The sequence below is a fragment of the Cervus elaphus genome, chromosome 11 (genome assembly GCF_910594005.1).
Source record: "Cervus elaphus chromosome 11, mCerEla1.1, whole genome shotgun sequence".
Lineage (NCBI taxonomy): Eukaryota > Metazoa > Chordata > Mammalia > Artiodactyla > Cervidae > Cervus > Cervus elaphus.
This window is the reverse complement of record NC_057825.1, coordinates 2,289,918-2,316,682: the sequence shown is the minus strand read 5'-3', so window position 1 is coordinate 2,316,682 and position 26,765 is coordinate 2,289,918. Positions and strand designations below refer to the sequence as shown.

Genomic DNA, 26,765 nt, shown 5'->3' with positions numbered 1-26,765 from the left:
TCACTTCCTGCAGCTCCGCAGCCACACCCAGCGGGGCCCTCACCCCAGGGCCTTTGCACCTGCCGCCCCCATGCCTGGGGCTCTTGCCCCGATGGCCACAAGCATGGCTCGCACCCTCTCTTCTCCGCACTTTTCTGTTGCTCCGTCTCATCCCCTCAGATCGTCAGCTCTGTGGTCACAGGGGCCATCTCTGGCCTGTCCCCAGTTCCCTCCCAGCACTGCAAACTGGACTCAGCCCGTGGTAGGTGGTCGAACAAGTTGTTAAATGGGACACCACGTAGGGCATTCCCTGGCAATCCAGGGGTTACGACTCCAAGCTTTCACTGCTGAGGGCAGGGGTTCATTCCCTGGTCAGAGAACTAAGATCCTGCAAGCCGCAGAGCTAAAAAAAAAAAAAAAAAAAAAAAACAAATAAATAAACCAACAGCTCAGCAAAGCACTGCAACTACAATTTTAAAATCCAATATCTTCTTTCATAGAAGTCACAAGTGGGTAAAACGGATTCAAAGGTTTAAAAACGAGCCTGTATAATCTATTGACCCACAGTGTATTTCACCGTCTTTCTGTGAGTCTGAAACATTACACTCCAGGAGATTAGCACTGACTTTGCATATCATTCTAACTATTTGTGACTGGAATAGCCGCTCCCATTTCTTGAGCTCTCCGTGGCTGGCCCGAGGGCTTTGTCTGGGTCACCTGGCCTCCGCTAAGCCTCACAGTGAGCGTAGTCATTGTCCTGAGTGATTAAATGCAGAAAACCCAGCACACTGGCAGCTGCCCAGCGTCACCCCGCAAGGCGCCAGGGAGCCGGGTCCACACGCCAGGCCTCCCCAGCACCTGCTCCTGAACCCCAAAGTGGCGAAGGGTCTCCACTCCTGGAACCAAAAGCTGGTGGTTAACACGCTGGTTTGGATAGATCAGAGAGCCGGAAGAAGGGAAAATGCTGCGTGTCTAAAACACGCAGATCCTGACTCAGCATGGAACGCAACAACCTCAAAAGGCCGGCACACACACACACGCTCGCACACGCACACACATGCATACACTCGCATGTACACGCTCGCACACGCTTGCACGCACAAGCCACTGCAGAAACGGGCGCAAGCACAGTCAGGGGCAGCAGGGCTGGCCGGAGGGTGGCTGCGGCGGACACAGCCTGAGTCTGAGCGGAAGGAGGGCAGGGTATGGAAGGGCCGCCACCAGCCCTGAGCTCCTGAAACCCAGAGGCTGCGGGGTCCAGGCGACCCCAGAGAGGACACCCCGCTTCCGCCTCGCGTGGAATGACTGCCCAGCTCCAGGCTGTTGTCAATCTGCTGTCAGGGTGCCGGCCCGAGGTCAGGCCTTGGGCAGCGGCAGGGTCGGAGCCCTGATCTGGACACCGAGTCTGGCCTGCGACGCCTCCAGCGGGGCCTTGGCTTCTGCTTCCCCTTGATGGCGTGACGGCTCCGGGGAAGCAACACCGGGTGTGTGTGTGTGTGTATGTGTGTGTGTGTGCCTGCCGGGGGACGTGACCTGAGCCCACAACCGCCCCACGAGGCCTCCTGAGTTCCCGCGGAGCCCCCTGATCAGTAGGAGAGCTCATCGCTGGGGCGGCACCGGGATTTCGCTCTGAATGGGGACCTCGGGGTCTCTCCACGTGTTGGGTGTGGTGCAGGCCGAGTGGAAGGGCTGGGGAGCTTTCTCTGCCCACGCAAGCAGCCCAGACCCTTCCTTGCCACACAGGCGTCCTCTGAGAGCCAGGGGGTTCCTCAGCCCAGGTCCCCCCAAATCCCAGGGCTGCTGCGAGGTCTCGGGGCTTCTTACCAGCAGGGCCCTTATTTTCCAGCCAGGGTCCAGCTACTCCTGCAAACACCCTCCCCTGCAATCGGAGGCCACCCACCCCTCCACCCCCCTATCCTCCACCCAGAAAGCATTTACTGAGCCCCGGCCTTGTTCTTAGGGGAGAGGAAGCGAATGTTTTGACTTTTCCCAACATGACTGAGTGAAGGAACTATTCTCACGTCCAAACCACATGAACACACACATTTTGCAAATTCCATTTGTAGCTACATCATGCAAGTTCAGCTGTCACAATTTCCCAGGAAACCATAGGTGTAGAAAAAGACCATCTGGCCCGCCGTGGAGTCAGACTGCACCCACTGAGCCATTGGCTGCGGGCTTTTGGAAGAGGCAGAATACAGGCATTTTACCTCTTGCTGCTTTGACTTACAAGGCCGTGGTACATGGGTCGTGACTCCAACTGCAACCTCTGACATCTCACCTCCAGGGCACGTCACACTCCCTGTCTGGGGACCCCTTCCTGAGCCGGGCTCAGGCTCCAGTGCAAGGTGCTTAAGTCTCTAAGGCAGGTGGTGGGGGGTTCCTCCAGGACTCAATTCATTTTAGACATGAGGCTGAGAAGTTGGGATTTGGGACAGATCCTGGATTTCTGCAGGACCCTTGTCATCATGACCCCAACAGGCCATTTCGATGAAGCACAGAAGTCCCCTCCTGCCGAGGGAAGCCCCAAGCCCCAGGTGGCTGGTTGTGTGTTGCAGGACCTGAGGGGTGGCCGTGGTGTTCAGAACGCAGTCAGGGAGGGCCGGTCAGGGTAGGTCTGCCCCTGCAGACCAGGGGCAGTCCTGCCCTGGTCCAGTCCCACCAGGGGCCTGGGCAGGAGACAGTCCTCCTGGGGCGACACGGCAGCACAGCCAAGGGAAGTGCTTGCTAGACGCTGCTTCTGACCCGGCGGGAAGGCTCCAAGTCCTAGAACGTGCCCATCACCCCAGAGAGACAGCCATGCCCCTCAGCTGCCCCTCCAGCACCCCGCCCACTCCAGACCTCGCAACTGGTAGCCGACTTTCTGTCCCCATGGATTTGCCTCTTCTGGACATTTCATCTGGATGGAATCATGTAACACCTGGCCTTCTTTCACTCAGCATAGTGCCAAGGTTGGTTCTCATTGTAGTGTCTATGAATAACTTGTTGTTTAGTCGCTAAGTCGTGTCCAACTCTTTGCAACCCAATTGAACTGTAGCCCGCCAGGCTCCTCTGTCCATGGCATTTCCCAGACAAGAATACTGGAGTAGGTTGCCATTCCCTTCTCCAGGGGATCTTCCCGACCCAGGGATCGAACCCACATCTCCTGCATTGTAGGACGATTCTTTACTGCTGAGCCACCTGGGAAGCAGCCTGTATAACGACTATATTATTTTTTATGGTTGAATGATAACTCCTTGTAGGTAGAGTCCATTTCAATAATTCATTTTATTTTCATCCATCTGAAACATTATCATTTCAACATGTAATCAACCTCAAAACTTATTAATGATATATTTTACATTTTTCTTTTCATGTTAAAGTCTTCAAAATCCAGTGTGTATCTTATACTCCCAGCACTTTTCAGAAGCAGGAACACTAAATTGTCATCAGAAATGCTTGATCTGCATTTATTAAAGTTCAGAAAATGTATCGTTGAACAATAGATTCATGTACCCCAAGTTGTTTCGAACATACATAAAAGTTTGCCCCAAACGGAATTGAGTATGCGAGTTTAAGTTCATTACAACTGAGAAAGGTGAAAGTGTTAGTCGCTAACTCAGGTCTGACTCTGTGTGACCCCATGGACTAGAGCCCGCCAGGCTCCTCTCTCCAGAGATTTCCCAGACAAGAATACTAGAGTGGGTTGCCATGCCTTCCTCCAGGGGATCTTCCTGACCTAGGGATGGAGCCCAGGTCTCCTGAATTGCAGGCAGATTCTTTAACATCTGAGCCACAGGGAAGTCCTACTTACAATTAAACACAATTCAGACTTCGACTCCTCTGTGGGACCTGGTCCTCCGGGACCCGCCGCTGTGTGTGTGGCCCTGCTCATGCCCTCAGCCACGGCCACCTGGACGGGGGTCTGTCCTTCGGCGCCGGTGCGTCCACCAGAGCAGACGCTGGCATCTCCTCCCCTCACACTTTAAGCTGAGCCTCGGCAGGCGCCCGCTTATGGCACTTCGGGGCGCCCACCATCTGCCCTGCCTTAGGCCCCAGGCCTCCTCTCCGCCACCCCCCAGGGTCCAGAGGCGGGTCACAGTTCTCAAGCTCCATCCCGCCTTGGCCTGTGACATCAGGAGCCCCGCGCACCTGGGCTTCCAGCAGACACACCCTGGATTTTCTCTGTGGCTGCCGACAGGACAGGTCTGTGCCGATGCCCGGCCAGGCTGCGTGCCCTGTTCCTTCCGCTGGCCTGGCCGGGGAGGGGCCGAAGCCGGACTGAGGAACAGCCTAATAGCTTCCTAGCCGCCCCACCTGCCTCTCCTTCCAGACAACACCGATCCTGTTGTTTCCCCAGCCCCACTCCCATCACTGGAGGCCAGGAAGCAGGACCAAGCAGCTACTATGCACCGGCTGGCCTCCACCTGCCGATAGCAAGAGCCCCACTGCCGGCAGAAAGTGGGATGAGAAGGGTGCCCGGCGCGGGGCGGGGATTGCTAGAACTCTCCCGGGTGGTGAACCAGGGCGGATGCCCTCAGAATGGAAGGTGCTGGCAGTGGGTGCGGTATCTCAAGCGTTTGAATGGTGTGTGTTAGTGGCTTGGTCATGTCCAACTCTTTGCAACCTTATAGACGGTAGCCTGCCAAGCTTCCCTGTCCATGGGATTCTCCAGGCAAGAATACTGGAGTGGGTCACCATGTCCTCCTCCCGGGGATCTCCCTGACCCAGGGATCGAACTGGGGTCTCCTGCATCTCCTGCACTGCAGGCGATTCTTCACTGTCTGAGTCACCAAGGGGAGAGCAACTAGGGTAGGCACGGAAACATCCGCTGGAAAAGCATCTGCGAAAGTCTGCGAGCGGCTGGGGGCTCATTGCCACTGGGGGCAGGGGTGTGAGCAGGAGCAGCCGTACAAGGACGTCGTAAAAGGAGACCGCGTGCCCTGGAGCTGCAGGGCAGGAAGAGGCGTGACGGTCCCGGGAGGCTGCAGTTAGCATGTTTCCTGCGTCAAGATCAGGGCCCTGACGGAGAACCAGGGGCCGCACGAGACCGTAGAGGGCATTGAGGGACACCCAGGTCAACGTGCCGGGAACCCATCCGCCCACACTCCCGCTGGAGCCTCTGGCCAGCAGAAGTGGCCACACTCCCCTTAAAGGCTAGCCCTCCCCTGCCTAAAGACCACCCGAGACCTCTGCCTTCTGAGACATCACTCCTCTGCTTCTGGCTGACGGCATCTTTGAATATCAGTCTGTGTCTGTGACTAAAACAGAGGAATCTTAGCTTTTCATTCTCTTTTTTGCAGAGCTGTTTAAAAAGTGCCCCACACGGCAGCCACGCACTTCCTCTTTGGGCACTACTGCTGTCTGCCAGAGCCTGCCCCGGGCCTCTCACTCAGGGATGTGCAGGAGACGGTTTCCTGAGCTGTACGGCCCCTATTCCAATCCCCAAGAAAGGCAACGCCAAAGAATGCTCAAACTACCGCACAACTGCACTCATCTCACACACTAGTAAAGTAATGCTCAAAATTCTCCAAGCCAGGCTTCAACAATACTTGAACCATGAACGTCCAGATGTTCAAGCTGGATTTAGAAAAAAGCAGAGGAAGCAGAGATCAAATTGCCAACATCCGCTGGATCATTGAAAAAGCAAGAGAGTTCCAGAAAAACATCTATTTCTGCCTTATTGACTATGCCAAAGATTTGACTGTGTGGATCACCACAAACTGTGGAAAATTCTGAAAGAGAGGGGATTACCAGACCGCCTGACCTGCCTCCTGAGAAGGAAGGTCAGGAAGCAACAGTTAGAACTGGACATGGAACAACAGACTGGTTCCAAATAGGAAAAGGAGTACGTCAAGGCTGTATATTGTCACCCTGCTTATTTAACTTATATGCAGAGTACATCATGAGAAATGCTGGGCTGGATGAAGCACAAGCTGGAATCAGGATTGCCGGGAGAAATATCAATAACTTCAGATATGCAGATGACACCACTCTGATGGCAGAAAGTGAAGAAGAACTAAAGAGGCTCTTGATGAAAGTCAAAGAGGAGGGTGAAAAAGTTGGCTTAAAGGTCAACATTCAGAAAACTAAGATCATAGCATCCAGTCCCATCACTTCATGGCAAATAGATGGGGAAACAGTGGAAACAGTGGCAGACTTTATTTTCTTGGACTCCAAAATCACTGCAGATGGTGATTGCAGCCATGAAATTAAAAGATGCTTACTCCTCGGGAGAAAAGTTATGATCAACCTAGACAGCATATTAAAAAGCAGAGACGTTACTTTGCCAACAAAGGTCCGTCTAATCAGGGCTATGGTTTTTCCAGTGGTCATATATGGATGTGAGAGTTGGACTGTGAAGAAAGGTGAGCACCGAAGAACTGATGCTTTTGAACTGTGGTGTTGGAGAAGACTCTTGAGAGTTCCTGGACTGCAAGGAGATCCAACCAGTCCATCCTAAAGGAAATCAGTCCTGGGTGTTCACTGGAAGGACTGATTTTGAAGCCAAAACTCCAATACTTTGGCCACCTGATGCAAAGAACTGACTCATTTGAAAAAACCCTGATGCTGGGAAAGATTGAAGGCGGGAGGAGAAGGGGATGACAGAGGATGAGATGGTTGGATGGCATCACTGACTCAATGGACATGAGTTTGAGTAAACTCCGGGAGTTGGTGATGGACAGGGAGGCCTGGCATGCTGTAGTTCATGGGGTCACAAAGAGTCAGAAACGACTGAGCGACTGAACTGAACTGATGGCCCCTATTGGGCGTCTCAAGTGGCTCTACTGGTAAAGAACCTGCCTTTCAATACAGGACATGTAAGAGATTCAGGTTCGATCCCTGGGTCAGGAAGATCCCCTGGAGGAGGGCACAGCAACCCACTCCAGTATTCTTGCCTGGAGAATCCCATGGACAGAGGAGCCTGGCGGGTTCGCAGAGTCAGACATGACTGAAGCGACTCAGCATAGCACACACATGGCCCTTTTTGTCCCATCTGCTAAGAAAGCTGGATTTTCATCACTTTGAGCCACAGCCTGGCCAAATACCAATCCCAGTTTCCCTCCATCTTCCCTGCGCCAGTTTCCAAGTTAGGATTTAGAGCAGGTTGAACGGTGGGCCCCAGAAAGAGCTGTCACATCAAACTCCTGAAGTCTGTGAACTGTGACCTTATTTGGAAAAGGGGGTCTTTGCAGATGTAATTAGCTATCTTGAGATGAGATTATCCCGGATTATCTAAATCCAGTGACAAATGTCCTTATTAGAGGCATGCAGGAGAGACAGGGAGGCGTGGAGAGGCCAGGGGAAGACCAAGGCAGCAATGGGGTCTCTCTGCCAGAGGAGGCCAAGCCTTGGCGGCAGTCATCAGAAGCTCGGAGAGAGGTCTCTCCCCACAGCATCTGGACGGGGTTGGGTTGGGGTGGGGTCGGTGGCCCTGCCAGCAATTTGGTTTCCTGCTGTCCAGGCGAGAGTCAAATACATAATGAAGGCCATTCACCGAAAGACATCAAATACATTCAAATTCAGGAGGTCCTAGCAATAATGTTTTTAAAAATCCCTGACTTTAAAAAAATCTCTTTGGAAGTTGGCAGAGCACCAGTTCATTATTCCAAAAACTGAAAAATAAACAGAAAGGATGCAGCACTGATCCTGCCTTTCCTATATGAGCTGTGTTTCGGGCTGACCCGGGAGCTGAGGAAGGGGGCTTCCCTGGTGGCTCAGTGGTAAAGAATCTGCCTGCCAGTGCAGGAGACACAGATCCGGCCCCTGGTCCGCAAGATCCCACATGCCCCGGAGCAGCTACGCCCTTGCATCACAGCTATTTGAGCCTGTGCTCAAGAGCCTGGGAACCACAACTGAAGCCCGTGTGCCCCAGAGGCTGTGCTCCGCAAGCAAGAGATGCCACCGCAGCGAGAAGCCAGAGCACCACCCCAGAGGGCAGCTTCTGCTTGCGGCAGCTAAAGAGAAGCCTGCAGAGCGGCGCAGACCCCGCACGGCCAAAAGCAACTAAATAAAAGCTCAGAAAGAGTCGATGAAGAAAGTTCTTCCTTCAGGAGGATTCCAGAAAACAGGCAGAAAGAAAATTAGAATTGGATGAGCCCTGATTCGCAATCCTTAGTGAGTAATGGAGCTCGGCTATGATCATTTTGGGCAGGTAAAGTTATCCTGTGAAAGACAGGCGGGGATTTCCGTAATGAGTAGGTAGGTCAGGCTGCCCATAGCCAAGGTCAGCGGTCAGTGCTAGGACTGACTGGTGCTTCCTGTCTCGTGATGTGCTGGGACGTTCACAGCACCACTCGTGAAGCAGCCTCGCTGACAAGTCGGACCTTCGTCTGACCAAGGCTGAGCGCCACCTGCCAGTTTCCAGAACACAGAGAGGAAAGCAGGACACGTGAGTGGCGCCAGCAGGACGGAATCCAGCCAGATCCAGGGTGCAGACGGGCTGCAGAAACACGATCTGTGTCTTCAACAGCTAGATGGCTGGGGAGAAAGCCGCGGGCGCAGAATGGAGAGCGGTGTAAGAGACACGGAACCAAATACTCGGATCATCTCTCCAGCAAATTAAACATAAAATGACATTTATCAGACAATCCGCAAACATGAACACTGACCAGATATTAGATACTGGTGAAGAATTGTTACGCCAGCATGTGACCCCGTTACTGTGATTCTGTATAAAAACACCAACAGGGAATTCCCTGGCGACGGTCCAGTGGTTAGGACTTGGCGTTTTCATTGCTATGGGCATGGGTTTGATCCCTGGTCAAGGATCTAGACCCCTGTGAAGCACACAGTGCAGCTACAGAATTTTTTTTTTTTTAAAAAAAGGACATATTTATAGTGAAACAACATGACGCCTGGGACTAGTAGGTATCAGTTTTTCATGACCTGTAATTCACTTTTTCAAAATCGTTTTTGTGAAATCTGACCCACAGGATTATGCATCAAACACGAAGGGACAGCTTACTGCAAAGCTGTCGAGTCAGGACCTACGTAACCAGGGCCAGGTCAAGGGTCAGAACTTGACAAGCGGCTCGTTCGCTTTGGCTCTGTGGCCCAGCCCTGTTTCTGTAGGTACTGGAGTTCACTCCTCTTCACTGTGGTGAGTAGTCCTCTGTGTGAACACGCCCCAGTTCACGCCCCCATTCTGATGATGATACATGTCGGGTGAAAGGAAAATGTTGGTCACTGAGTCGTGTCCAACTCTTTGCGACTCCATGGACCGTAGCCCACCAGGCTCCTCTGTCCATGGGATTTCCCAGGCAAGAGTACTGGAGTGGGTCCCCATTTCCTTCTCCAGAGGATCTTCCTGACCCAGGGACCAAACACGGGTCTCCTGCATTACAGGCAAATTCTTTACCATCTGAGCCACCAGGGAAGCCCCTTAGAACATTTTAGCCTCATTAAAAACAACCCCAGTGACTTTCCTGGTGGCCCACTGTTTAGGAGCTTCCCTCGTGGCTCAGATGGTAAAAGCATCTGCTTGCAATGTGGGAGACTCGGGTTTGATCCCTGGGTGGGGAAGATCCTTTGGAGAAAGAAATAGCAACCCTCTCCAGTACTCTTGCCTAGAAAATTCCATGGATGGAGGAGCCTCGTGGCCTCAGTCCATGGGGTCGCAAAGAGTCGGACACAACTGAGCAACTTCACTTTCACTTTCACTTTTTCTTTCCAAAGGTTAGGAATCCACTTGTCAGTGCCAGGGACGCAGGTACACTCCCTGGTCAGGGAACTAAGAGTCCATATGCTGCAGGGCAATTAGGCCCACACACCTCAACAGAGAACCAGCAAACCCCAACCCCACCTCAAAACAAAGAGAAAGCAACCTTGAACCTATTAGCTATTACCCTGCATTCTCTCCCGACCTCTGCCTCAGCATCTGTTGTTGTTCAGTTGCTAAGTTGTGTCCGGGTCTGTGACCCCGTGGACTGCAGCACTCCCAGCTTCCCTGTCCTTCCCTATGTCCCAGAGCTCAGTCAGATTCATGTTCATTGAATCGGTGATGCTGCCTAATCATCTCATCCTCTTCTTCTTCCGCCCTCAATCTTTCCCAGCATCAGGGTCTTTTCCCATGAGTCAGCTCTTCACATCAGGTGCCCAAAGCATTGAAACTCCAGCTTCACCATCAGTCCTTCCAGTGAATATTCAGGCGTGACTTCCTTTCGAATTGACTGGTTTGATCTCCTTGCAGTCCAGGGGACTCTCAAGAGTCTTCTCCAGCATCACAATTTGAAAGTATCAATTCTTTGGTGCTCAGCCTTCTTTAAGGTCCACCTCTCACAAAACCAGCCCTAGGCAGGCACTGATCTACTTTCTGTCTCCCTAGGTTTCCCTATCCTGGACATTTTATATCATTGGAATCATACAATGGTCTTTGGTAACTGACTTGTCTCACGTTGCATACTGTTGGCAAGATTCATCCATATTGAAGCATGTATCAGTATTTCATTTTTCAAAAGATGACTAAACAGTCTTTCATTGCATAGACCTACACTGATTCTCAAGCAGTTGCTACTGGTTTGGCTGGATGGTCAAGGGCTTGGGAAGAAAAGGACTGGGAGCTTAATGACAAGGAGATCTGGAGAAGAGACCCAGGAGGGACTCACAAAGGACAGAGATCATATCTGTATCCTTGGTGGACACATGTCTCCCAGGCCCGTCCAGTGCAGAGAAGGCTGTCAATATCAGATGGACACAGTATGAGAGACAAATGTGTCTCCTGACAGCCTGACACAGGTGGCCGGCAACCAAAGGGTGGAGCTGGGGGAGGCCCTCTGACAACGCCTCACATCAGTTCTAATTCTGCCCACATCTCTGAGCTCTGACACTTGGAAAGTGGATTCTCCAGCGGGGGTGGGGATGGGGGAGGAATGGGCCCCCCAGGGAGAACGTCAATGGCTCTTTGATGTGGAAGATGAGCCTGCCACTTAAATCTGGGCCTCCTGATACCATCCAATCAGAATGCTGACAAGTGAACCCACCTGACCAACTGGGGTGATGGAGCCCTAACACCAAGAAGAAGGTGAGTCATTCTGCACACTAGGGTTGAGGGCAGGAAAAACTATGCTGAGGACCCAGAGGGCTCTCCCCAGGGCATGAGCATGTTAGCGTTTCTATCAGCAGCAGCAAAGTGCATGGAAAGTTGTAGTCACCAAAGACAGACAGATAGACAGGTGGACAGACAGACAGATGATAGAGATAGGTAGATGATAGAGAGAGAGAGAGATAAGATAGATAGATAGATAGATAGATAGATAGATAGATAGATAGATAGATAGATAGATAGATAGATAGATAATAGATATAGATAGATTGATAGGAGGACACTTGAGAGTTTGCGCCCTTCAGGAATGCAGGTATAAGTCATCCCACTAAATAAACCTCAACCAGCTGAGATGCTGCTGAAGGCAAAGGAAACCCCTTCTGACTGTTACAGAAACAAGGACAAAAAAAAAAAAAAAGAAACAAGGACAGTAACAACTACTCACAGTAACAACTATCTCCACCTGCCTGTTAGGTATGAACATATTTGGACCCAGCTCTTCTTCTATTTCCTCACCTTCCTTACGACTTTCAATACAGTTTTGTTGGAAGTTAACTTTGCAATTTAGTTTCAGCTGAAAGAATATTCAGACAGAAGGAGACTGAACAGGAAAGTAATTAACCTAGCCCAGAAAAGGATACCATCACCGGTAGGACTTTGTACTTCCTCTATTTGGGGAGAAGACTGTCTCACTCTTTTTTTTTAAATTTTTTTAAATTTAAGTATAGTTGATTTACAGTAGTTCAGGTATTAGAAAACTGATTCAGCATATATATATATATATATATATATGTTCTTTTTCAGATTCTTTTCCATTATAGGTTATTACAAGACACTGAATATAGCTCTCTGTGCTATATACAGCAGGTCCTTGTTTATCTATTTTATTTATAGTAGTGTGTCTCTGTTAATCCCAAAATCCTAATGTATCCCTCCCCACCTTTCCACTTTAGGAACTATAAATTAGTTTTCTATGTCTCTGAGTCCATTTCTGTTATGTAAATAAATTCATTTGTATCATTTTTTTTTTGATTCCACGTATAAGTGACATCATATGATATTTGTCTTCTCTATCTGGCTTACTTCACTTAGAATCATGGTCTCTGTGTCCATCCACGCTGCTGCAAATGGCTGAGTAGTATTCCACTGAATATATATACACCACATCTTCTTTATTCATTTGTCTGTTGATGGTTAGACAATTCCATTCTCGTATGAAAGATAGTCACATCGTATCAGGCAGAAGTAGAAACTTAGGTTTTTGTCTGATTTGCTTTTGTTATATAGAAGCTCAAATGTGTGAGAAACGTGTGGATGGAGGCTGAATAAAGAGATGCCAGTGAGGAAGGTTTTGCCTGTGCCCATAAACCTTTGCCATGAACCATAGATCTAAAAACATCCTTCACAGCCTGCTTTGTGAGGCAGGGACCAATGGGCTCCATCAGGAAAGGGTGCTGGAGGCAGACAGAAAGGGAGAGGAGAGAGAGGAACCCACTTCGTCTCTGCTTCCTGCCGGCAGCTGGCAGCTCCCTGGGCCACAATTCTTCCTATTTTTCCTGAAGCAGCAGCTGAATCCAGTTTGTAGTTTCTCCAACGAGCACAAAGTCCACTTCATCCTGCTGCTGCTCGGGGCCGGTGGCTGGCTGGCACCCCATCCTTGGGGTCTGGGTCTCACCCTGCTGGGACCCTACTCTTGGTGCAGAGACACCAGCTCCAACTGCCAGCGCCCCGTCCTCAAAAGTCTGAGTTGCAGCTCTTTGGCGTCCCTTCTCTGACTTTCCAAATGTTCATAATTCCACCCTCTTTGCTCTGGTCCTCTGCTTCCTGAAGTTACCACCTTGAGTTACTTCAGAGGTTTTTATTTTAACCTTGCTAACAAGTGACCCTGTTAACACCTTTGTACCTAATGTGCAATCCCTTCTATTAATTTCTCTCTGGTCAAATCACTGGTGTGACTTCTGTCTTCCAGTAGGACCCTGACTAAGTCCCTCATCAGTGATACGTATTATCAATTTCTTCTCACCTCTGTGACTTTCCTTTTCACTAATTTTAAAAATAAGCTTTTATGCTTTAATTTGGGATGGTTTTAGATTTACAGAAAAACTGCAAAGACAATAAAGAGTTCCCATATACCCCACAAATACACCATATATATGTACATTTTCTTGTATATGCATTTGAGACTCTAAACTTCCTTCCAGGAGTGATTTTAACTGCATCCCACAAGTTTTGATATATTGTATCTTTATCACCATTCCATTAAAATAGTTTAAAATTTGTATTGTGAGTTTCTCTTTGACCCATGAGAAATTCAGAGGTTGCTTTTTGGTACCCTTGAGTGGGGTCGAGAATATATTTCAAAATAATCAAATATATGGGTTTTCTTCTAGTTATCTTTTTATTGCTGCTTTATAGACTACGTTTCCTGTGACCCTTTCCAGGTAGGACTTAAATGCTTTGAAACGTATTGAAACTAATTTATGGTCTGGCGTGTGATCAGCTTCTGTGTACGTTCTGTGTCCTTGCAAAGAAAGTCAAGAACGTGCAACCTGTGATGGCGGGCTCAGTGTTGAACGAAGGTCCCTTGTGTCCACTTCCTTAATTAGCGTAGGGGGAAACCATAAAACTGAAAGTTCAGTAAGGAAAGGGGCAGATACGAAAAGAGAGTGTTATTGGAATACGATTTGGAGGCCGGGTGCGGAAGAATGGGGACCTGGCCCGGCTGGTTGACAGGGGTGAGTGGGATGACTGGACTGGGGACAGCATGTAATTACTAAAAAATAACTGTATCGATCACTAGGAGCAAGAATGCTAGTAGCAATAACAACAGCAGTGGCGGAAGTACGCGAGTGTTAGTCGCCCAGTAGTGCCCGACTCTGCGGCCCCCATGGACCGCAGCCACCAGGCTCTTCTGTCCATGAGATTTCCCTGGCAAGAAGACGGGAGTGGGTTGCCATTTCCTTCTCCAGAGGATCTTCCCGACCCAGGGACTGAGCCCAGGATTCCTGCACTGAAGGCAGATTCTTTACCGACTGAGCTACAAGGGAAGCCCCAGAAGTACGCAAGCAGCAACACAAAGAGACGACCAACATGGTGCAAAGACCGACAGTAACGGTGGGAGGTCAGCCTCCCGCGGCAGCCCCTGCTCGAGCAGGAAGTCCCGGCCCGCCCCCGGCCCCGCCCCGCGGAGCCATCGATGACTCCGGCTCGGCGCGCCCACCTGCCTGGCCTCGGCGCTCGGCTCGGCATGCCTGCGGCGCTGCCATGGAGACGCAGCCCGCCGCCCGCTGGCGCCGCCCCGCGCGCCCCCGAGGCCCCGCCGCGCGGGTGGCCCGGGCAGGACGACTCGGGGCGCGGACCAGGTGACCGGGCGGGCCGCGGGGGGACGCGGGCCGGGTCACCGGGGGCTGCGGGGCGCCGCCGGGCGAGTGGGCGCCCGGGATGCTGGGGAGGCGGTGGGGACGCGCCCTGGGCGGGGCCGGGGGGGACGCTCAGCGGGTCGCGAGGACGTGGCTGGGCGATGGGGGTGCGGGTCACACGGAAGGGACAACTTGCGTGGCTGGGAGAGCCAGGGCTGGGCCTACTGTGGATGCGCCCTGTTCGGTTTTCCCCTGACGTCATTTTCCTTCGGGTTCAGGGCCCTCCCGGCTGCTCGGAGGAGAAAGGGGGCGCTGGGTGGGTACCAGCGTGCCCAGTGTGGGCAGGTCCCTTCTGCGCCCCTTCAGATTCTTAGAACTTATTTCGCAGCTCTCCCTGGACATTAGCTCTCCAGTAAGGGGTTTCCCCAGTACCACCCCCCGTAGTTCACAGAAGAACTAGGATGAGGCATCCTTCTGCTTCTTAAACCCAAGCTCACTGCGTCACCGGGGAGCAACCGAAGTAGTGGGAGCCTGGGGCTGGGTGGCTTGGTTTAAGGGCTGTGATCCCAAGAGTTAAGGAGGATCCCCTGCCATAAACCGTGCCAGCACCGCTGGGGTCCTTCCCTCTCCTGACACCTGACAGCAGGTTCGTTTCTTTGTAGCCTCACCTTGCGGAGGAGCTGAAGGCTAGGCAGAAGGCGGCACTGCACAAAAAGCTGGTCCACATCCCTGCAGGGATCAGACCGCCTCTGCGCTGCTGAAAGCTGACCCAGGCACAGATCAGGAGGGCAGTTCGTACAGAAGCTGCTGTCGGTTTCTGCCTAGTTTACAATGTCTTTTCACACGGGACAGCGGATCTCTCTCTTCAGATGCAGTGGTGTGAGTCGTGGTGTTGGACTCGCAGTGGACACCTGACAAGTCCCCCCCGGGGTGAGGGCCTCGTCCCTGTCATCGGCACACCTGACTCAGAGCACAGACCCGTCACCGGGACACGCTGACCTGCCTGCCGACTCACGCGTGGCTCTTGGCGGTCTTCAGAATGCTTGGAGACTCCTCTCCAGTTTCTTCTCAAAGAGCCCTCATAAAGGGTGTTGCCTGCAAATGGCCTGAGTTCCTCGTTACCATTAAGTTAAAGAAGGAATCCTCACACCCAGCTGCTGAAAACCTTCTTCATTAGTGGCATTTAGTGCAGAGCAGGTGGCCCAGGAGAAGGGAGGCTCTAGCCAGTGATGAGTGGCCGCGTCCCGCTGGCAGAGAAAGCTCTGTCTGAAAGCTACGCCCGGCTCCGGTACCGGGACACTTCCCTGCTCATCTGGCAACAGCAGCAGCAGAAGCTGGCATCCGCGCTGCCCGGGACGTACCTGAGCAGGAGCCGAAGCATGTGGTACTCACAGTATGGGAACGAGGCCATCCTTGTCCGGGACAGAAACAAGCTGGATGTCTCACGGGACACAGGGCAGTCCAAGTTTTGTTCTATAATGTGACTCTGGGGTGAACATCTGAGTGCAGGCACCAGGCTGCCTTGCTGACCCCCCAGCCCTCACTGGGAGATTCTGACAGGGAATGTGAAGGCTGAGCTGTGATAGAACCCCCGAACCCCAGAGGTGGCACCTCGCCCGCTCGCTGTCGGGGTGATGGGCGGACTTCTGGACCCCATCCTGAGCCTGCAGGCACCGCAGGCCTGGCTAGATGCTGTCTTGGTCATGCTTCCAAATAAGTCACGCGAGAGATACCCCAGGTACAAACAACCTTTTCACATTCTTACAGGTTGTCTCTAGTATTCCCTTCTGCCTGGTAAAGAATGGGTCAAATCTAAAAAAAGAAAAAAGAACTGGCATCATGTAGGATTGGAAATCCATTGGCAGGACCACAGTGGTTTTACTCTAAACAGGTCATTGGCAGCAGCATTTCAGCAAGAACTCTGTGGCACTTGAGTTTGAGTCTAGTTACCAAAGCGATCATTGCCCACGATGCACCGTGATGGCTTCTACGCTAGCTTCCTGATGCTCGGGGCTGTGGGCAAAGGCATCCGAAAAAATTAGGTAGGGAAACCCCCAATTATGAAGTTACACCTCAGGTTTAATCACAGAGCTGAAATAGGCAGGTTCTCAGCCGACAGCAGCCCAGCCTCTGCTCTGGGGCTGTAGCCCGCCCCCCGCCCCGCCCCGCCCCGCCCCCGGCCACCTGCAATGTTTGATGTGTGTCGGGCCCCACCCCCACCCCCCGTGTGGGCAAGTTCATGAGTCAGTTTAAAGGGATTTGCTGTAATTAAAGTCTATGTGGCAAGGCGAATGCCAAGGTGTCTTGAAGCTGAATTTTCTTTTTAAATAAATCTTCAGGCAGCTCCTTCCTTCCTCACTCTGTATTTATTTCAGTCTGTTTGTTCATAATGTCCTACCTTGGCCTCCAGGGTTTTTGTTTGTTTACAACAGTAACGTCGAACAATTGCTAAGAACCGCAGGGCAGGCAGCACTCCGCGGAGCCCACAGCTGGGCAGAGAGATGCACACAGTGCACCCAGCGCTTCCGTGAGTGTGGTTCCTCATGCAGGCGTGCAAGCCAGTCAGCACACAGCATCCAGCAGGGGAGGGCCGGGCCAGACTGCATTCCCCAAAGGTCACACATCCAGCCAGAGGCCTGGTCCTGGCTGATAGAGCCTCGGCTTGCTTGCCGCCTGCGGCCGGGAGGCTGGAAGAGAGTTCCTTTAAGTGGCTCCCCGAGGTGAAGAGGAAGCCTGTCTCATGTAGAGTTGGGCCTGTGCAGTAAAGGCTTGCCCGTCCAGGCACCCGGACACTGGAATCCCCCAGGAGAAAGGCCTTGTCGGCATCTCTGCAGTCCTCCGACTTAAGTCCAGCTCGGGAAGGAAGCAAACTTGACTTAGCTGGAATGCCTGTGCCTCCCCCTAGAGTGATCCAGGAACGGGCTGTGGCTGGTTGGCTGCAGTCACAGAGGTGGTGGCCGGGCAGCAGAGCAGGCACTGGTCAGGGCATGCAGGTGGCCACGTGCCCGGGGCTGCTAGGACATGGCTGCTTGGTGAGCAGGGAGCCTCCTTGCCTCAGGGAAGCCTGGGCACCTGGCCTTCCCCGCCGGGGCTGGGACACCGAGGTAGATGTGCTCAGTACCTGGCCTTGGGGAGCTCAGGCTGGGTGCCATGTGCCAAGGGAATATAGGGGCAGGAGGCCTCGGGCCTGCAGAGCACACCCGCAAGGCCTGGCTGCAGCGGTCACGTTCAGGGAGCAGCGTCAGAGCCGGCACTTGTCTCGACACCTCCTTGGTCCCTTGCCGCCAGGTTCCGAGCCGCCTAGAAGAAACCTCAGCGTGTACACCACCCGATGCGGTTTCTTGAAAACATCCTCGGGCCAGCCGGACGAGCACTGGATCTCAGGAAGCACCTCAGTGTAGACAGAGGGCCCAGTGGGAGCGGCAGACAGATGACCGGGTTGGGGGGGGGCCTGCAGGTCAGCCACGGGGGCAGCCGCTGTGCAAGCCACTGGCCGGGGTCCTGGGGCCTCCCCGACCTGGGCTGAGGACCAGAGCCACTGGGCCCGCTGAGACCCCTCGCATGCTCCGGGCATTCCCACCGGGAGCTACATGATGTCAAAACGAGGGCCCCCTCCCCCATCACACCAGCCAGGGGAGTGCTGGGAGCCCAGAAAGCAGAGACGGCGCCTCTTTTTTTTTTCCTTTTATTATGAAAACAAAACAAACGCCCCAGGAGAAGGGTCCATGATCACCAGAAACAGTACTTTCTACCACTTTTATTCTGTCGTGATGAGGCCAGCACTGCAGTAAACAAGCTAAAACTACTTACATCGGACTCATTTTCAGTAACTGACATTTACAGGAATATACTAGAAACGGCACTAAAAATTTAAGAAAAGTTACGGTAAACTTGCATGCACATCATACAGAAAAGTAACATTTTAAATATAAAAAAAGGAAAACTTCCTGGAAGTGTTATGCCAGTATCAGGGAACAGCGCTACACCAAATGTAACGAATCCTTTATTGTGGGCGGTGTTCCCCTCCCCCCCAAACTGTAAAAGATGTGAATGTTGCAAAAGAACAAAAACAAAAAACAAACAAAAAAGAAAACGCATCTTAACAGTCTGTAAGCAAGATGAGTGAGCAAGGGTTTCTGGAATTCAGTTCACAGCCGAAGCCACCCTCTCGGCCCCCAGGGGTTGGGGGAAATGTTTGAAAGCCACAATATCGAGTCCTGCACGGGTGCGACCTGCTGAACACAGTTCCTAACCCTCTAGTTCTAGGAAAACTAGAACAACTCCACTTGCCCAACACAAGAGAAATGGAAACAGCAAACACCCATAGGCTGACGTCAGGGGGTGGAGGGAGTCCCCCCAAAACTCTGAAATCAGTTTTGAGTCTGGACAGAAAACCTTAAAAAAAAAACCAATGACCTACAATCGCTCAGTTCTCCAGCAGCATCAAAGCCAGCAGATCTTTCAGCGGAAAGGAGCAGAGGTGGCTGAGAACCCCTCCCGCACCCCGAAACCAGTGGACAGGAACCACTCCTGCTGCGCCCAGCACTGGGGCCCCCTGTCCCCCGCCGAGCGGCTAGCAAAGGCGACCCTCCCCACTGACAGCTGGAGGGGCGCCCCCGGGGAGTTCCCAGCACCTCCAGGCCCCTTGGCTTGGATCTGTTTGTCACCCAGACACGTGTCCGCTGCCTGTCGCCCCTGAGATCCTTCTTCAAGACCTTCCAGGGTGTACCAAGTCCTTAAAGTCATAGTTTTTACTCCACTAAAGATCTGTTTAGAAAACACCTTTGAAAAACAGGGCAGCTTTAAAAAAAATGGCAAGTTTAAAATCCATTTATATTTTTATTACAATGAAAAGTTGAACGAACTGGCTCAACACTCACCACAGGTCAGAATCAGCGGCAGTCAGAAAAACGGCAACCCCCCGTCCACGTTTCATCAGGGTCCTACCCCATCAGAGCGCTCCTTAGCTGTCAAGGTTGGTGGCATCCAAGCGGATGTTAGGCGTTTTTAGAACCACCACCTGTTAGGACGCCAACAGCTAGTGCCCTGATCCACCCAGAAGGGCTGTCAGGAAGAACTTGACCCTGGACAAGCGGCGGGGCCGCCCCCAGCCCCCCCCAGCCCCCCCTCCGTGAGGTCCCGTCATTTCTGTGCTAACTGAGAGGCTCCCCCGTGCAGTCTGGAGGGAGGGAGCCCGCCTGGGGCCAGAGGCTCCTCCAGCCTGGAGAGAGACCAGGCCAGCGGGAGCTGGGCCAGGCCGTTGCGGGCTGGAGGCCGGGAGACACGTGGGGCAGCGGGGGCCGCCCCCTCCCTGGAGGTGGGGTGAGGGATGCCCCACTGGGGGCCGTGAACCCCTGGCCAGAGCCACGCGGCTCAGAGCTAGGCAGGCGGTGTGGGTGGGCACCCCGCGCTCAGGGCCCTGCGGCAGCCTCTGGAGAAAACAAAACCGAAACGTAACCTTCTGTTAAACTCTGTATATTATTATTACTTTTTTTTTTTTTTACAATAGAAAGTTAAAAATCAAGATTTAGATTTACTATACATTTCTTTTTCTCGCAGATTACAAAGTTTATATTATATAACTGGGGTTCCCTAAATTGAAGTCCTTTTTAAAACAGTCCTAAGAGAGACCAGAAGTGAATATAAAAGAACTAAATGAAATTTAAAAAAAAAAAAAAAAATGAGAATGTGCTGCAGCCGGAAGTCGTCTATGACCTGTGAGTCTCCAGATTTCACACGCACGCACGCACACGCACACACACGCACACACACACGAGAAAGAACGAGAACGGAAACCCCGCAGCCCCGAGACGAGCACGCGGACGAGGTTGAGCACCGCGCGGGGGCAGGAGGCGGTAGCACCTGGGGCGAGCGGCCCGCGCCCCGCGGGGTCTGGGCTCCCCTCACGCCACGGAAAAGGCCTGCATCTCTGCTCCTTTGTTTCTTTTTTTTTTTTTTTAATGCATTTCTTTTGCGGTTTTGTTTTTCTTTCCTTAAAAAAAAAAAATGACCAATGATGTTAATAAATAAAATATTCATATATACACGAGACTGGGACGATGGTTCCGGAGTGCGTGGCAGCTGCTGGGCTGGGGACACACGTGGGGCTGGCCTTTCGTAGAAAATTGCTGAACCTTTTTTACAAAAAGAGTCTTTTTTTTTTTTTTTAAATCTTTTCTCTTTTTTTTTTTCAAAGTTGAGGTAAAAGTTTCAGTGTTTGGGAACCCTCGTGCTGCCCACGCAGCTCCTGTGTTCCTCCTGGGAGCTCCCAACATCACGGGAGATCAGAAAGACGGGGCTCCTCTGCACGCCCCCTCGCCGGCTCCCCGCCCGCAGAAACTCGGGCTGGGAGCCGCAGGGACCCCTCCTGGCGGGGGCCCAGCCCTGGCCCTCACTAACGGCAGGGGCGGGCCTGGCTGTCCGCAGCCCCTGCAGAAAGAGCTGCCCTCGACGTAAGGGTCAGGGCCCAGGGCCCCCAGAGACGGAGATAAACCCTGTCGGCAAAGCCAACAGCCTTTCCGTGCGGTACCACGTCCGAGACATTTCCTCGGGAGACATTCTCGCTGGGGCTACAGACCAGGTCGGGCTTAAGGAAAGGGGTTCTGCAAGCACCTTCAGACCACACCTCACACGTTTTCCTACGGTTATCAGGTTAGCGTCTGAAGCCGGCATCTCCAAGGGACTTGAGTTCAGTTATGGAGGAAAGACCTTATGCCAATTCACAGCTTCTCAAAGTCTAATGGACACACACAGAAAGATCTCGGTTGACCTATTAAAGCCAGAACTGGAAGATACCATAACACTGAAGTGAAAAGAGAACCTGCACACCATGGAACGAAAGGAGTATATTAACCACCAGAGGGAACACCGCGATGTCCCGGTGGGGCGGCCACCGGCTGCGTCCTGAGCCGCGCGAGTCCCGGGCTCACTCGGAGTCGCTGCTGTCCGAGCTGGATCCGCTGGTGCTGCTGCTGCCGGACTCGGAGGAGCTGCTGCTGCTGAGCCGCGAGGGCCCCCCGGACGCGGCGGAGCCCGACTTCTCTGGGGGAGACGCACAGGTGAGCGGTGCGCACCCCCACACTGGCCCGCCGCCCCGCCATCCACGCGGCCTTTCCTGCAGCCCCCGCGCTGGTTCCACACCCCCGACCCACCCAGATCCTGACCTGGCTGCCTGATAAATGCGACCAAACCCACTGATATGAGTCAACGCGTTGGTGAGGCTGCGGGGAGTCTGTCTGGTGCCTGTACCCTGTTCCCGGCACGGGGCTCCCAGATGCCCCGAGACCTCCTGAGTGAGCCCTTTAGATCATTCCTGAGTTTATGCTAACGAGAGACTGGGGTGGAACCCCCCGTGAGAGCCTCAGCACAGGCTGGTCACCAGGAAGGCCACGTGACTGGAGGGCGGGAACTTCCGGCTCCCCCCGGCCCTGCCCTGCCCTGCCATCCACCCCCCAGCTGGCCACCATCTCCAGGGGAAGGGAACTGGCATCCACTTCTTCCCAGGCCCAAGTGCATTCGGCTTTGCTGGCCTCTGAGCTGTTTCTGCGCTCCCTTCTGACACCAAATGTGTGAGTTCTTCTCACACCAGTTTCCCCAGGCTCCAGCACGCACGAGCTGGGCATCCGTTCCCTCCGAGGGGAGGGGACTGGAGGAGACTGAGCTCTAGAGAAACCCCACGACGCAGCGGGCTCCCAGGTGCTGGGAGGGGCGCCCTAACCCTGAGCCCCCACCCAGCCCTGTGCCTCCCACCCACCTGGCTGACCCCGAGCCATGGCCTTTATGGCAAACCACTGTATGACTCAAACTCATGATTCCCGAATTCTGGGAGCCATTCCAGCAAACTTCCACACCTGAGCAGAGTGTCGTGGGGGTTCCCAATTCACAGCCCGGCAGCCAGAGGTACGGGAGAGGCGGGGGACTTGCACCTGGCGTCTGAGCCCTCACCCGCAGGGTCTGCACCATCCCCGAGGAGACAGCGAACTGAACTGAACTGAACGGCTGGACGCCCAGCTCGTGCCGGAGCCTGGAGAACTGGCGTGAGAGGAACTCACACAGCGGGTGTCAGAAGTGAGGGGAGAACCAGCTCAGAGGCCAGAAAAGCCGAACGCACTCGGGCCTGGGAAGAAGTGAGTGCCACCAACCAAGAGGCCCTGATGGGCTGTGGGGGGCGGGGGCCGTCCACCCAGGCAGGCGGCTCTGAGCTGCAACTGCGTGCCCACCTGCCCTGCCCTCCCCAGGGGGGAGGGCCCTGAGGCCCACCCTGGCACCGGGCAAGCAGGTCAAGGCTGTGGCAGCCAGCTGCTACATGGCCAAGACTGAGCCTAGAATCTGACCACCACCTGGGTAGGAAAAAAGGTACGTGCCCTTTCTCACAGGCTACAGAGAAAGGAGGCAAGGGGAGTCGAATCACCTGCTCACCTAACCTGAGGCCCCGAAGTCCATAAAGCGCGCGGTCCGGGGCTGGAAGTCAGCCCCTCTCCCTGCCTGAGATCAGGAAGCTCACTGCTGGGGGCCAGGACCCCCCGAAGCTGCATGGTGGGACCCCAGTCCCTCCCAAGTCACGGAGTCCAGCCCCCCACAGACTGCGACCGGGCCCTTCCAAAACGCCTGCTCCCAGGGGCTCCACGGAGTGGCGCTTTCCCACATGCCTGCCACCTGCTCAGCCTCGGGGCCCCATCCGCAGGTAAGGAGATCAGGGTTTCGGGGGGTCGACAGCCTGCTCTGGGGCACGCAGCGCGCTGTGCGGTGGGGCCACAGCACCGACCCGCGGCCCTCCCCCTGCCCCGAGCAGCACGGGGGCGGCCCTACCTCTCTTGGCCGGCTTTTTGCTGTTGCTCAGCTGCCCGCTGACATCCTGCAGCCGCCTCTCTAGCTCCTTCTTCTTCTCCTGAGCCAGCTCCTCCTTCGACTTGGCCGCCTGCTTCTTCCCGCTCGTGGCTGTGGGAGAGCAGGGCGCTGTGGCTGCGGGCAGGGCGGGTGGGCGGCCTCTGGATGGCACAGGCCCCACGGGTGGATGCCCAGCCCGCCAAGGCAGAGCCCCTGCCCGCCCGGACGGAGCGCCTGCCATAGGCAAAGCTCTGGAACTGTCTCAGAACTCCTGAGGTGGGCCGGACCAACCCCCACTGCACGGGGGTTACTTGAAGCCCTGACCTCCCCCCCACCCCTCCTGGTTTTCGTTCACGGTGGCCGAGGCTCTCCCGAGGCTCCCCCTGGAGCCCAGTCCACCGCCTGGCACACCTGCGCCAGCACCGCTGAGTCCACAGGCCACTTACCGAGGGTCAGATGTGCCAGGACCGCAGAGGGCGGCAAGATGCTCCGCCCAGAAGGCTGCCCCCCTCAGAGCAAGTGAGGGGCAAGCGGCCCGAGGGGACCACGTGCAGGAGCGGTGCACCCTGGGTGCCCCTCAGGGCTGCCGGGGGCTTGCCCTTCCTCTCACTCCCCAGGAGCCACTGACCCAGGCAGCGACTCATTCCCGTCCAGTGAATCGGGAGCCAGTGCAATCGCCCACCCTGGGAGGCCTCTGGACCCTCAACCCCAGGCAAGGGAACCGGTCTGCCGAGGCAGCGAGCCAGCGGCAGGCGAGCTGCAGTCAGACCCTAAATAGAGGCCTCAGCCAGCACCTGCGTGAGCACGGCTGGAGCCGGCCCCCAGGCCCTGCCCGCACCGGTGAAGGCGGGGGCACACGAGCGCGGCCCACCTGCCCAGGGGCGGGGGCTAATCAGGGGTCCCGCCTGCGTTAGTGAAGGCCGGGGCCCAGGAGCAGGGGGAAGAAGGGTTCTGGCTGGGGAGGGGCTGGCGGCCAGTCTCAGCTAAGCCCCGCACCCTGGGGTGAGCAGATGGACGCTGTGCCCTGGGGACGTGAGGCAGAAGACGGGGGAGGAGCCCAGAGCCCGCGACCCGTTCCTCCTCTCCGGGCTGCCTGGTTGGGGACGGAAGGAGGGATGGCGGGGGGCGCGGGGGTGGCGGCCAGAGAGCGGTGGGCGGCAGGAACGCACTTTGCCCGGCAACTTACAGAATGGCTTCCTTTGCTTTTTCTGTAAACAAGACTTGACGTATCTCTCCAGCTCCCGCAGCGTGGTGGGCTTCAGGGTCTCGAAGTCGATCTCGATCTCGTCGGGGTTGGAGTCCCGCAGCGAGGGCTCCCGCGACTGGATGATGTGCACCACGCGGCCCAGCTTCTCCCCCGGCAGCCGGTTGATGTCCAGGCTCAGCTGCCGCTTCTCATCGTAGCTCATGGGCAGCCCCTCCTCCTCCTCCTCCGAGTCGTAGGAGGCCGACGCCTGCTTGCCGCCCTTCTTCGGCTGTCTGAGGCAGAAGGCAAGGGCAGTCACGGCGCGGCATCCCAGCCCCCACCCAGCCCCTGCCCGCACCACCCCGCTCCGCTGAGCTCCACCCCCAAGACCCTGGCCCTCGTCCTCCCCAGGACCAGGCTCTCTTTCCAAGGAGCAGCCCCAGCGGCACCCAGACAGAGGAGCCGGGCCACCACCCAGGGATGCACCTGCATCTCCAGGGACGTGGAAGACCCTGCTCCAGAGATCAGAGGCCCCACCAGCTCAGGGAGGCCTTGGCCAGGAAACAGCCACAGCGGGCGGCTCCCCTCACTGTCCCACAGGCATCTCAAGTGCAACAGGTCAAACTCCGTTCTCAAATAACCCAAAGAAGGCAGGGAACGGAACCGAGGAAGGGACAGACAGAAAATAACCTAACGGTGGACAGAAACCCTTGACAGCGTATTCAAAAGCAGAGACATCAATTTGCCGGCAAAGGTTCGTCTAGTCAAAGCCATGGTTTTCCCAGTTGTCACGTATGGATGTGAGAGTTGAACCATAAAGGAGGCCGAATGCCGAAGAATTGATGTTTTAGAACTGTGGTGTTGGAGAAGACTCTTGAGAGTTCCTTGGACTGCAAGGAGATCAAATCAGTCCATCTTAAAGAAGATCAGTCCTGGGTGTTCACTGGAAGGACTGAAGCTGAAGCTCCGATATTCTGGCCACCTGATGCGAAGAGCCGACTCATGAGAAAAGACCCTGATGCTGGGAAAGATTGAGGGCAGGAGGAGAAGGGGACGACAGAGGATCAGATGGTTGGATGGCATCACTGATCCCATGGACATGAGTCTGAGCAAGCTCCGGGAGACTGTGAAGGATAGAGAAGCCTGGCGGGCTGCAGTCCACGGGGCCACAAAGAGTCAGACACAGCTGAGCAAGTGAATGACAACAGATGGAAATCCAACTGCATCAATAATTACATTAAATATAAATCATCTAAATACACAAATTAAAAGGAACAGATGGTCAGACTGGGTAAGAACCAAGACCCAATTTATAGGCTGTCTACACAAACCCCTCTTTAAAATAACAGAGGTAGGTTAAAAGTAAAAAGATAGGGGTAAAATATCCCATGTATATATTAATCAAAAGAAAACTGCAGTAGCTGTAAAAACTTCAGACAAAGTAGACTTCAGAAAAGGAATTTTGTCAGGAAAAAGAGAGATGCTGTGTGATGACAAAATGTCAGCTGGGCCAGAAGACAGCACAGTCCTACACGTGTGTTCATCTGAAACCAAGCCTCAAAATATATGAACAAAAACTGACAGAAATAAAGGGAAACAGGAAAATACGCAATTCTACTTGGAGAATTCAATAATTCTCTCTCGGTAATTAACAACCAATTAGCAAGAAAACAGATGCTCCCAACACCACTATCAACTAAATTAACGTAACTGACATGTTTTTGTCTGTTTGGGGTTTTCAGATTTTTTTTGCATATACATGTATCTATACTCTTCAAACTCTTTTCCCGTTTATGTCATTACAGAATATCAAGCCGAGTTCCCTGTGTTATACCGTAGGTCCTAGTTGGTTAGCTATTTATTTCTTCTCCAAATGCCCTCTTTATCATTCATTTATTTTTGGTTACGCTGGGTCTTTGCCGCTGCGTGTCGGCTTTTTCTAGTTGCGAGTGGACTCTTGTGATGGAGCATGGGCTCTAGGGCGTGTGGGCTTCAGTGGTTGTGGCACACAGGCTCAGCTGCTCCGTGGCACGTGCGATCTCCCCTGATCGGGGTCGAACCCGTGTCCCCTGCATTGGCAGGCAAATTCTTTACCTCTGAGCCAGGGGAAGCCCGGTTATCTAAGCAGTGTGCACACGTCAATCCTACACTCCCAATGTATCCCCCTCTTCCACCTGTCCCCTCCCCGCCAACCCCAGATTCATCCTCCAAGTCCATGAGTCTGTTTGTTTTGTAAGTAAGTTCATTTGTGTCTTTTTTTTTAGATTTTTTTTAAAATCTTCTAACTGACATTTATATAACACTCCACCGAACATCAGAAGAATACACATTCTTTTCAAGTATACATGGAATGTTGACCAAGACAGACCATATTCTGGGCCATAAAATAGAT

The 26,765-nt window shown here is 53.8% G+C and overlaps 2 protein-coding genes across 2 annotated transcripts in view; one reads left to right on the top strand and one right to left on the bottom strand.

Annotated features, from left to right (window-relative positions):
- Positions 1–14,210: 14,210 nt before the first annotated feature.
- BRD3OS (BRD3 opposite strand) lies at positions 14,211–16,719 on the top strand. Its single transcript, XM_043916350.1, has 2 exons — positions 14,211–14,364; positions 15,024–16,719. Exon 2 carries the CDS (start codon positions 15,591–15,593, stop codon positions 15,843–15,845), a length of 255 nt encoding a protein of 84 aa, XP_043772285.1. The 5' UTR covers positions 14,211–14,364; positions 15,024–15,590; the 3' UTR covers positions 15,846–16,719.
- A 1,384-nt stretch (positions 16,720–18,103) lies between these two features.
- Positions 18,104–26,765, bottom strand: part of BRD3 (bromodomain containing 3) — a 35,581-nt gene continuing 26,919 nt past the window's right edge. The window contains exons 10-12 of the mRNA XM_043916349.1: positions 24,374–24,666; positions 23,170–23,298; positions 18,104–21,402 (exon numbers count right to left, since the gene is read on the bottom strand). Of these exons, the coding sequence (XP_043772284.1) occupies positions 21,287–21,402; positions 23,170–23,298; positions 24,374–24,666 (538 nt within the window). The 3' untranslated portion in view covers positions 18,104–21,286. The remainder of the gene's footprint in view (positions 21,403–23,169; positions 23,299–24,373; positions 24,667–26,765) is intronic.

Coding starts and splice junctions, on each gene's coding strand:
- BRD3OS (XM_043916350.1), top strand. CDS start 15,591: ATGAGTGGCCGCGTCCCGCTGGCAGAGAAAGCTCTGTCTGAAAGCTAC.